The sequence below is a fragment of the Chelonia mydas genome, chromosome 20, assembly GCF_015237465.2.
Source record: "Chelonia mydas isolate rCheMyd1 chromosome 20, rCheMyd1.pri.v2, whole genome shotgun sequence".
In the NCBI taxonomy this organism is placed as follows: domain Eukaryota; kingdom Metazoa; phylum Chordata; order Testudines; family Cheloniidae; genus Chelonia; species Chelonia mydas.
In genome coordinates, this window is record NC_051260.2 from 9,146,707 (window position 1) to 9,157,827 (window position 11,121).

The window sequence follows — 11,121 nt, forward strand, 5'->3', positions numbered from 1 at the left end:
TTCTGCATTCGGAACAAGGGGAGCAGTTTCTTAGCCTCTTTAGCCAACAGACCCAAAAACATGCACTCTAGTTTTCTCCAGGGTGTCACTGTGCTCACCAGCTACTGCTTGGCTTTCTTGTTTTTTACCTCTGCACCTCTTTCTGTTTTGGTCTTTTCTCAGTTTCTGTGTGTTCTGCTTGCTTGCTCTCTTCTGTGCGTACTCTCGCTCTTTCACACACACTCAGCAAAAGTCCTGTGCCCTCCTGGGTAGGTTCACAACCTTTTGCACCTCTTCCTAAAAAAACCAAATATGTAACATCTACTGTCTGACTCTCTCACTAAGGCCCTGATTAAATGGGACACAGTTGCAGGAGCGGGATCTAATTTTGTAACTTCTGAGATCATAACCAGATACTCTTCTGTTGTCAACACTTCAAAAAGGATGTTGACAAATTGCAAGGAGTTCAGAGGAGAGCAACAAAAATGGACTGGAAAACCTGCCTTGGAGCTTATTTAGTCTCTTACTCTATCCAATTTGCCTAAGCAGTGACTTGATCGCAGGCTACATGAGGAAGAGATTGGGGGTAGCAGAGAGCTCTTCAATGTAGCAGACAAAGGCATAATGAGATGCACTGGTTTGGAACTGAAGCAAGACAAGTTTAGACTAGACATAAGGTGTACGTTAAGTAGCAAGTAATTAGCCATTGGAACAAATTTACCTGGAGAAGTGGTGGATTCTCCATCAGTGAAGTCTTTAAATCAAGATTGGATGTCTTTCTAAAAGATGCTCTGGCTCAAACAGTGTGAGGCTCTCTGGCCTGTGTTATGCAGGTGACACTAAGTGATCATAAATGGTTCCTTCTGGTCTCAAAATCAGGGACCACCCACACAAAAAAGCAAGCCTTATTCCTAAGGTGCCACAAGTACTCCTTTCCTTATTCCTTAGAAACCCTGACTGCTGATCAGTGTTCATCCCATCGACCTCTAGGGGCCAGAGTTTCTAAAGAGCTGTGTGCACGTGAGCTGAGATTTTATGAAAATCTGCCCATTGCTGTCGCAAGGGGAGCTGCGGTGTCCTGAGCCCTTTGGAGAACTTGGCCCTTATTTAAGTGCTCAAACAGCTGAGCTCTCTTAAATCTGGCGCTGACCTGTGGGTGCTAAACACTTAATCTGGGCATAAATATGTAGCAATTTTCCTCCTATTCCTTCAATTATTTTACTCTCTTAAATATTTATAATGGGCACCTAATACACTAATCATGACGTAGGGCAGACTAAACAGCCACGGGTGAGCGCAATTAACCCTTGGAACAATTTACCAAAGGGTGCCACGGATTCTCCATCACTGACCATGTTTAAATCCAGAGAGGAAGTTTTTCTAACAGGTCGCCTCCAGGGACTAGTGGGCGGAAGCTCTCTGGCCTGCCTTGTACAGGCTGGATGATCACAACGGTCCCTTCTTTCTAGCCTGAGACTCTATGAACCCAGGTCCGGGTCTCGGCTTTTTGAGAGACTCTCACGCACCCAGCCCCGGGGGCCAGCCGGGCTCACTCCGGGAGCACATGGCAGGTGAGGGCAGAGGCCGGGCAGGCAGTGGCTTCCCTTGGCCTTGGCGCGCATGCTCGGAGCGCTGCGGGGCATGCGCAGTGGCGGCGGATGGGGTTCGGGCTGCGCGCGTTCGGGCTGCGGCTGCTGCTCCGACCCCGCCCCAGGCCGGGCCCCGGCCCCCAGCGGCCCCGCAGCGCCATGGCCCCGCGCATCGGCACCCACAGCGGCACCTTCCACTGCGACGAGGCGCTGGCCTGCTACCTGCTGCGGCTGCTGCCCCAGTACCGGGTGCGGGACCCCCCCGGGACCTGGGATCCCGACCCTCCCCCAGCCCTGCCCCCCAGCTCCCCCCGGACCGGGACCCCCCCGGGACCTGGGATCCCGCCCCCCCCGGGACCCTCCCCCAGCCCTGCCCCCCAGCTCCCCCCGGACCGGGACCCCCCCGGGACCTGGGATCCCGGCCCCCCCGGGACCCTCCCCCAGCCCTGCCCCCCAGCTCCCCCCGGACCGGGACCCCCCCGGGACCTGGGATCCCGCCCCCCCCTGGGAACCGCCCCTAGCCCTGCCCCCCCAGCTCCCTCCAGACCGGGACCCCCCCGGGAGCTGGGATCCCGTCCCCCCTCGTGGGAACCGCCCCCAGCTCACTCTGGACCGGGACCCCACCAGGACCTGGGATCCCGCCCCCCGTGGGAACCGCACCTAGGTCACTCTGGACCGGGACCCCACCGGGACCTGGGATCCCCCCCAGGGACCCTCCCCGAGCCCTGCCCCCCCAGCTCCCTCCGGACTGGGAGCCCCCCAGGACCTGGGATCCCCCCCAGAACCCCCCCCCAGCCCTGCCCCCCCAGCTCCCTCCGGACCGGGACCCCCCCCCCCCGCGACCTGGGATCCCACCCCCCACCGGGACCCCCCCAGCCCTGCATCCCCCCCCCAGCTCCCTCCAGACTGGGATCCCTCTGGGATCCCGCCCCCCCCAGGAATCCCCCAGCCCTGCCCCCCCCCAGTTTCCTCCGGACTCGGATCCCGCCCTCCCTGGGAACCCTCCCAGCGCTGCCCCCCAGCTTCCTCCAGATCAGGATCTGGAATCCCTTCCCCCCCCCCCCCGGGACCCTCCCCAGCCCTGCCCCACCAGCTCCCTCCAGACCGGGATCCCTCCAGCCCTGCCCCCTGGGATCCCACCCACCCCCACCCAGCTCCCCCCAGGACCTGGGATCCCCATTCCCTGGGTCCCCCCAGCCCTGACCCCTAGGACCTGGGATCCCGTGACCCCCCAGCCCTGACTCCCCCCCAACTCTCTCTGGACCGGGACCCCCCCCCCCCCCAGCCCTGCCCCCTGGGATCCCATCCAGCTCTCTCCAGGACCTGGGATCCCCATCCCTCGGGACCCTCCAGCCCTGACTCCTGGGATCCTACGACCCCTCAGCCCTGGACCCCCCCCCCCCCAAACTCCCCCTGGATCGGGACACCCCCCCCGGGACCTGGGATCCTGCCCCCCACCATGACCCCCCCAGCCCCCTGGGATCCCACCCACCCCCACCGAGCTCCCCCCGGGACCTGGAATCCTGCTCCCCCACACCCTGCTTCCTCCACATCAGGACACCCCCCCCCCCCGCCCCCGGACCTGAGATCCACATCCCCTGGGGCCTCCTTGCCCTGCCCCCCTGGAACCAAGGCCCTCATTTCCCAATACACCTCCCCTCTTCCCGCCCCCCCCCCCCCCGAAACTGAGACTCCTAGTCCTGAGCACTCCCCCAAGACAACCTTCTCCCTGCAATTTTCCCCAAAACCAAGACCCCACAACCGCCCTCCCCCAGCCTGCCTTCCTGGGACCTGGGCCACCATCTGACACCTCCCCCGGGAACTAAGAAGCCTGGGACACCCCCCCTCCCCTCCCCAAAAAAAACCTGTTTCCACCTGGGGACCCCCACCTGGGAACTGGGACCTACACCCAAGACTCCCTTCTGCCCACCAGGAGCTGGTACCCTTATCCCGCAGCCCCTTCCCCACCAGGAATTGGGACCCGCAACTGGGATACCAATCCTCCCATACACCCCAGGATCACCTATCCCCCGGGACTCCTGGCATCCCCACCTAAGACCACCGTACACCAGGAATTCCTCCTGAGAACAGGACCCCCATCCACCGGTACCCCTTCCCCTTCTCGTCATCCTGGGATCCAACATTCCCGTCCCTTGACACACCTCCATCCCCTCCTGCTGGCACTGGGGCATGCACCCCTCCCTTTCCCTTGGGATTCCCAGTCCCCTTTGCCCTGGGACTCAGCACCCCTCTTCTGGGACCTCAAACCCTGGACAGCTCTCTCTCCTTTTCCCAGAGCCTCCAGCTCCCCTCCCGGGCACCCCCCATCCCTTCTGGAGGCTAGCACACCCTGGGACTAGGGACAGGGATCCCTCCCATCATCTTTCCTGCCCCAGAAAGCCCCAGTTCCTTCCCCCTTGGGTGCCTCTGACCACTGCTGAGTCCAAGCCCTGCCCCTGCTGATAAACACAGGGTGGAACTGAATTCACTCCCCTACTGAGCTGCCTTGTGGAGGGGAACCTTTCATTGTGTGCCCCCTCCCTCCAGGATGCGGAGATCATCCGGACGCGGGAGCCCCAGCTGCTGTCCGAGTGCGACGTGGTGGTGGACGTGGGTGGCGAGTACGACCCTCAGAAACACCGGTACGATCATCACCAGAGGTGAGGACGGAAACGCACAGCCTCTGCCTGGCCCCTCCCACTGCAGGGGCTCAAAGCATGTTACAAAGGAAAGGGCAGGAGCATCACGCTTCCCTTTATAGATGGGGAAACTGAGGCACAGAGAGGGGGAGGGGAATTGGAGTGGACTAGCAGACAGGGCACTGGGCTGGGACTCAGGCCACCTGGGTTCTATTCCTGGCTCTGCCGCTGGCCTTAGGCATGTCCCTTCCATTCTCTGGGCCTCTTTTTCCCTCCCGCTCTGTCTGTGCAGCCCCCAGCGCAGTGGGTCCCTGATCTCGACTCTCCTGGGATACAGGTAATTATGTAACAGCAAAGTGACTTGCCCAAGGTCCTACACCAAGCAACCTTACTTTCACTGGGTCATGGGGCCTGGGCCTGTCCCTCTAAGGGTGTATCTACACTGCATTGTAAACCCAGCGTCAGACTCGGGTTTGAGCCCAAACCCTCCTACCATCCACACACAGATCTGACTGGCTCGGGCCAGGAAACCCTCTGGACCCGGTGTCAGGATATAGATATTCAGGCCCGTCTGTAAAGGCCTAGACTCTAAGAATGTAGATGTATTCTTATCACGTGGCTCGTTCTAGAGGATAAAAGAAAGAATCAAAATCACTGTCTGCCAGTGTAAGGGCCTTCTCTTACTGTGACAGTCTGAGGCCCTGTGCTTAGGCTAAGGCCTTTGGCTAAGCAGCAGAGGCAGCCATAAGCTGGGAAGCGAACGGTCACATTGAAAGAAGGTGCTACTAGGCTGTTAGGAATACAATCCTGTCCTGATAATGCCTATCGCCTCCAGAGAAAGGGAAGGGCCTAGAAGATGTAAAAGGAAACTTAGTTTGAGAGCATCCTGTCTGGCAAGAACTCACTTATCAATAGCTGGGATGTGAAATCCTCACTTCTGTATTGTTTTGTCATTATAGTTCCCACTTGTTTATTTGCGTGGTCTCTGTCTGGTTCTCTGATTGTTTCTGTCTGCTGTATAATTAATTTTGCTGGGTGTAAACTAATTAAGGTGGTGGGATATAATTGGTTACATGATCATGTTACAATATGTTAGGATTGGTTAGTTAAATTTCAGGAAAATGATTGGTTAAGGTATAGCTAAGCTGAACTCAAGTTTTACTAGATAGTCTGCAGTCAATCAGGAAGTATGGGGGGGGAATTGGATTCATGTTTTGCTAAAGGGGGAAATGGGAACTGGGAATGGGGGTGGGGAAATTGGAATCATGTTTAGCTAAGGGCAGGAATGGGAACAGGGACACAGGTAAGGCTCTGTGGTGTCAGACCTGGGAAGGGGGACACTAAGGAAGGAAACTGGAATCATGCTTGCTGGAAGTTCACCCCAATAAACATTGAATCGTTTGCACCTTTGGACTTCGGGTATTGTTGCTCTTTGTTCATGCGAGAAGGACTAGGGAAGTAAGTGGGTGAAGGAATAAGCCCCCTAACACCCGGGTCCTAGGACCCAGCCCGGCAAGGGAAGGGAGGTCTGAGTTCAAGTCCCACCGAAATTGGATGCAAGCCCTATCATTTTGCAGTGTGGACGCAGCTCCAGACGCAGACCTGAGTCAGAAGGGCTGCGTAGTGCTGTATGGATGGGTTAGCATGGCTCTGAGACCCAGGTCCAGCCATTGTACGCCCTGGTTTACAACGCAGTGTGGATCTCAAGCGCTGGCTTGGAAACACTGAGTCCACAAGCCTGGATCCCCCAATCTGGGTTTACAGTGCAGTGTGGACGCACCCTAATGGGCTCAGGCAGTGGGCACAGCAATGGCTAGTATTTCAGTTATTTTGGTGTATAATACGCTAAAGAAGCAGGGGTGGCCCCAGGGCCTTAGGAGCTCGGGCTAATTCTTCCCTGCCTTTTGCAGGTCCTTTGCACAGTCCATGCACTGCCTGAGGCCCGACAAGCCCTGGAAAACCAAGCTGAGCAGTGCGGGGCTGGTGTATTTCCATTTTGGCTCCCAGATCCTGGCCAGTCTGTTGGGGCTGAAGGAGGAGGATCCTGTAGTGCAAGCGCTGTACGATAAGGTAGGAAGTGGGGAGGCAAGGTGGGTGGGCACTAACCGGGGTGCCCCCACGCTCCAGGGCTAAAAAGGCCTGTTTTCCTCCTTAGAAAAATCATAATCAATACCCCTTTCTGGCCCCTCCTGTCTGAGGATCTCAAAGCACTTTGCAGACATGGATGCAGTGATCCCCACCAGCCTCCTGTGTGGTGGATTGGTATCCTTAGCCTTGTTTTATAGCTGGGGAAACTGAGGCACAGAGCAGGGACGTGTCTTGCCCAGGAATGGTGACTCGCCCGTAGAGGTGGGATTGGAACCCCAGCCCCTCCATCTCTGACCGTTAGACCCCCTTCCCCTCCCAGACCTAGGAGTGGAACCCAGGAGTCCTAGCACCATCACCTTGCTCTAGCGGCTGGCTGATGCTCCCTTTGTAAAAAGTCCTATTCTGCTGACCTTCCCCAGGAAACCCGCTTTTTTTAGACACACTCTCGCTGTCCATATTCTCGGATTCACACCATGATGTGGGCTTGGTGGGGGGGTGATCATCCCAGCTGCACCCCAGAGACAGGGGAAGGCACGTAGCTGCTGCCTTGTTCGGAAGCTGCAGGGGCCAGTTCAGCTCCTGGTACAGGCTCGGCCTGTCCTAACTTGAAAAGCACCCATGGGACTTGGCAGGGGTGCAGAATTGCAGATGGGTAAGGATGGCCCATCCTTGCCTCTGCCCTGACACGGGATGTCCCTGCTTCTGCGATAGAGGGGTCCCTGTGTTGCTGGGATCCCCCAGTAGGGGCTCTTGGGCCTGGCCTGCCTAGCAGCCATAGAGGGGTTGGATGGAATCTGGAGAATCTCTGCACAAGGTTTCCTGCTCACGCGTGCCCGGAGTTACTGTGGTTTACGGTGGGTGTGCTGTCCTCCCAAGCCCAGCTCACATTTCTGTATAAACAGAGCTAAGGCGTAGCTAGGCTCATGGTCTCAGCCCCTCGGAGCAGGTTGTTTTCCCAGCAGCCCTTGCTGCTCCTTCTGCTGGTAGCTGGAAATGCAGAGTTTGTGGCCTCAGAAGGCCAAGCTGGGTCCTTTTCTGCATCATGCATCTTGGCGGCCGATAAAGGATCTGCAGGGGGAGCCGGGCTGGCGATTCTGCCTGAGCCAGAGCAGACGCTGGCTTGGTCTGGGTACCTGCAGGGCTGGCGAGAGTTAACCCTCTTTGTGGCTCCGAAGCCAGCAGGTCACCGTGGCCGCTGACTCAGATGGGCCCGTTTTTACGGCCTCTGATCTGCTCGTGACCGGCCTGAATCCGCCACGAGGTTCCATCGGGAGGTGGGCAGGGCAAGGAGGCCCCCCTCCAGGCCCTGTTTTATCCTCTCCTCCGCCCCCATCCCAGCTGTACGAGAACTTTGTGGAGGAGATCGACGCCATCGACAACGGCATCGCCCAGTGGGACGGGGAGCCTCGCTACGCCATGACCACCAACCTCAGCGCCAGGGTGGCCAACCTCAACCCCCGCTGGAATGACACGGACCAGGACACGGAGGTGGGCACGTGGGGGCGGGCGGAGGGGAAAGCGCAGGTACCAAGTGGGCTGCACCGTGGAAACACGGAGGGGAGCATAGACTTAAATAGGGGGTGGGCTGTACCATAGGCGCCGACCTCCTATCTATCTATCTGACCCACCTATCTGTGGTGCTCCGGGGCTCAAGCACCCCAGGGAAAAGAATTGTGGGTGTTCAGCACCCACCAACCACAGCTGTTCAGCGGGGAGAGGGAGGGCAGAGAGCAGCAGGCGGGTGGGGCCTCGGGGGAGGGGGTGGAGCAGGGGCGGGAAGAGGCAGGGGGCGGGGCTTTGGAGGAAGGGGCAGAGTGGGGCGAGGCCTCTGGGTGGAGCGGGGATGGAGCCTCCCACAGGGAAAAATTAAAGTCAGTGCCTATGGGCTGGGGAAGGAGCAGCTAACGTCCCTGGCTTGTTTCTCCTCCAGGCCGGGTTCAAGAAGGCGATGGAGCTGGTGGGCCGGGAGTTCGTGGACCGTCTCAATTACTATCACCACTCATGGCTGCCGGCTCGCGTGCTGGTGGAGGAAGCCATTCAGAAGCGCTTCAAGGTATCTTCAAGCACGCAGGGGTTCTTGGTCTGGGGTCTGCGACCAGCCCTGGCCTCCCCACGTGGGGATTCTCAAGTTCGGGGGAATCCCGGGGTGGCAGAGGCTGATCATGTCCTGTTGGCTGTACGCTGGGCTGGGGTGTTGAGCCTAGATTTGGTTGAGGGGCTTGGCCCAGTGCCCAGCTTGGGTTTCCAAGGATAATTCATACTCCTTCCAAGGATCTCCAAGCACGTGATGTCCACTGAGGTTGACGCCCACCAAAGAGAGAGAGAGAGACACACACTCACTCACTCAATAAATTTCCACTCTGCAGAAGTGGGGCAGCAGCCTACCTGAGGCCACGCAGTGAGCTGGGAATAGAACCCAGGAGTCCCGACCCCCAGCATGTCCCCTGCCTGCGTTTCTCTGGTCACTGAACATGCCTGGCAGCTATTCCCACCGGCTACTCCAGTGGCTCTGCTTTTACGGGCAGGTGGGTTTCTTTCGACCCCAACTCCCTCCCTGGGGCAGTGACAGGGCCGCATTGGGCCAGGCACTGCACGGTCACACAGTCAGGGGCTGTGCCTGAGCTTGCCTGAGTCAGGGACTTGCCCAAAGAGCTTCCCCTAGACACGGGTGGGGAAACGGAGGCACAGAGAGGGGAAGTGACTTGCCCAAGATCACTCAACAGGTCAGTGGCAGAGCTAGGAATAGTCCCAGCCCAGGGCACAAATCCATTGTGGTCGTAATGGCCCAGCATCCTGGGAGCTCTTATCTGCTCCCCTCCCTTCCTGAGTCCCATGTCTCCCTCTCCCCTGTCAGGTGGACCCCAGTGGCGAGATCCTAGTGTTGTCCCAGGGCGGCTGCCCCTGGAAGGAGCATCTCTTCAGCCTGGAGTCGGAGCTGGGGGTGGAGAAACCCATCAAGTTCGTCCTGTACGCAGATCAGAGCGGCCAGTGGCGAGTGCAGTGCGTCCCTGCCGGGCTCCACACCTTCCAGAACCGGTGAGACGCTCAGCCCCCAGAGCCCCACCCCCAATCTTTTCCTGCATGCCCCCGCCCCCAGCAATGGGGTGAGGGAGAGACAAGCCACTGCCTCTGTGAGGGGAAGGGAGCGGGGGTTGGGAGTGGAAGCCCCTAAACGACATAACTGTACGAGCACAAACACTGTGTAAACTAGGCCCAAGTGGGGCTTGCTTGGGTTCATCTTAAACCTGCTCCTAATGTAAACAGAAATCAGAGCGCCTGTGTATTTCACGCTGTTTCTGGGTACAGACAAGCTCGGTGTCTGAGCTGGGTCAGGTGAGGTGCCAGGGAGGTCGAGAGCCTTTGGACGCGCCTCAAGTGCTCTGAGCTCAGCCACGCCTCTTTCCTCCTTGCTCGGTTTCTCTCCTGGCCAGGCTGTCCCTGCCGGAGGAGTGGCGCGGAGTCCGGGACGAGGCGCTTTCCCAGCTCAGCGGCATCCCGGGCTGCGTTTTTGTGCACGCCAGCGGCTTCATCGGAGGCAACCGGACCCGGGAAGGCGCGCTGCGAATGGCGCAGAGCACGCTGGCTCGACAGACCGGCTCTGATGCACCAAGCAGCTGAATGCCACCAGACTGTCCCCACAGAGCCGGCCTTCTGGGTCCCGCAAGCCCGTCCAGGTCGTGCCATGAGGAGAGCCAGTGGAGAGCTCTCGAACTGGGCCCTGGCCAGCGGAAACCCCTGGAGGATGGAGGCCAGGTGGCCGCGGAATCACAGCGAGGATTGGAAAATGCTGGAAGTGGAATAATAAAGGATTGTGGATGGACCTGTCCGCGTTGGGTCTGTCTGTCGCGCGGCTAGGCCATGACGTAAATCAGGTTGGCCATGCTGGTCCCAGCCCTGTAGTATATTTGTGCTGTGCATCTGTGCTGGGTTGCATCAATTGTGGTGCGCCAGGTAAACAAAGCAACACCAGCTGTGACATTCCCTGGGGCACGATCTGGACTGATGGACAGTTCTCCAGCCTGGGGTGCCCACATGCAGCCTCCAGCATGTACATCACTCCCACCTACACTGTCTGAGTGCTGCAGCCAGCCGCTCCTGACTTACACTGCAGAGAAACTCCCAGTCCCAGATTTGCCCCCAGAAACATGAGTCATGTACTGCCCAGCTCTCTCCTGGACAATACAACCTCATATAAAGTCTGTCATTTTATTAACCTAACTTAACAAGCTAAATGAATTCAAAGCACAGGTCTCTCTTACACAGTGCTTCAGCAGTCTTACTGGCTGAACTTTCAGACAGGATCCCTCCCTTAGTCCAAAGCTGTTTCTTTGTTCCTCAGGTGTTGCGGCTGCCGTGGGGAGAGATGAAGGGAGAGAGATCTTGGGGCATCTGTTCCGCATTCTTACACCTTTTCCACCTCTTTGAGAATCATCTCCAGCTGGGGTACAGGAGACAAAATCTGTGAGGATGGGAACCTCCAGCTGTTTCTTTGCCAACTTGTAAATTTCTCGCTCACACCCTTTTTTCTGCCAAAGAATGGCCCTTGTCCAGGTGATGGTCCATTTGATTTTGCTGACACCTGGCTTAGGGGTCAGTTTGCCTTTTGTCTCTGAGGAACTGGTTTGTGGCTGCTTCCCCAGATTTGGAACATGTCTCAGTAATATCATACAATAGAATCTTATAATTTTATATGCAATGTTGCCACACACATTTTACCAGGACAATAATGATCAGCAAATTATGAGTTTTCAGATGATACCTTGCAAGGCATAGTTTGCACAAAATTTATCATGGTCTTGAAAAAGGGTGCTCTGGGGGTACAGACT

General features: G+C 57.7%; 1 protein-coding gene across 1 annotated transcript; it reads left to right on the forward strand.

Annotated features, from left to right (window-relative positions):
- Window positions 1–1,575: 1,575 nt before the first annotated feature.
- Window positions 1,576–10,115, forward strand: MYG1 (MYG1 exonuclease). Its single transcript, XM_037884044.2, has 7 exons — window positions 1,576–1,817; window positions 4,116–4,228; window positions 6,118–6,277; window positions 7,634–7,783; window positions 8,226–8,348; window positions 9,150–9,331; window positions 9,727–10,115. Exons 1-7 carry the CDS (start codon window positions 1,638–1,640, stop codon window positions 9,911–9,913), a joined length of 1,095 nt encoding a protein of 364 aa, XP_037739972.1. The 5' UTR covers window positions 1,576–1,637; the 3' UTR covers window positions 9,914–10,115.
- The last annotated feature ends 1,006 nt before the right edge of the window (window positions 10,116–11,121 follow it).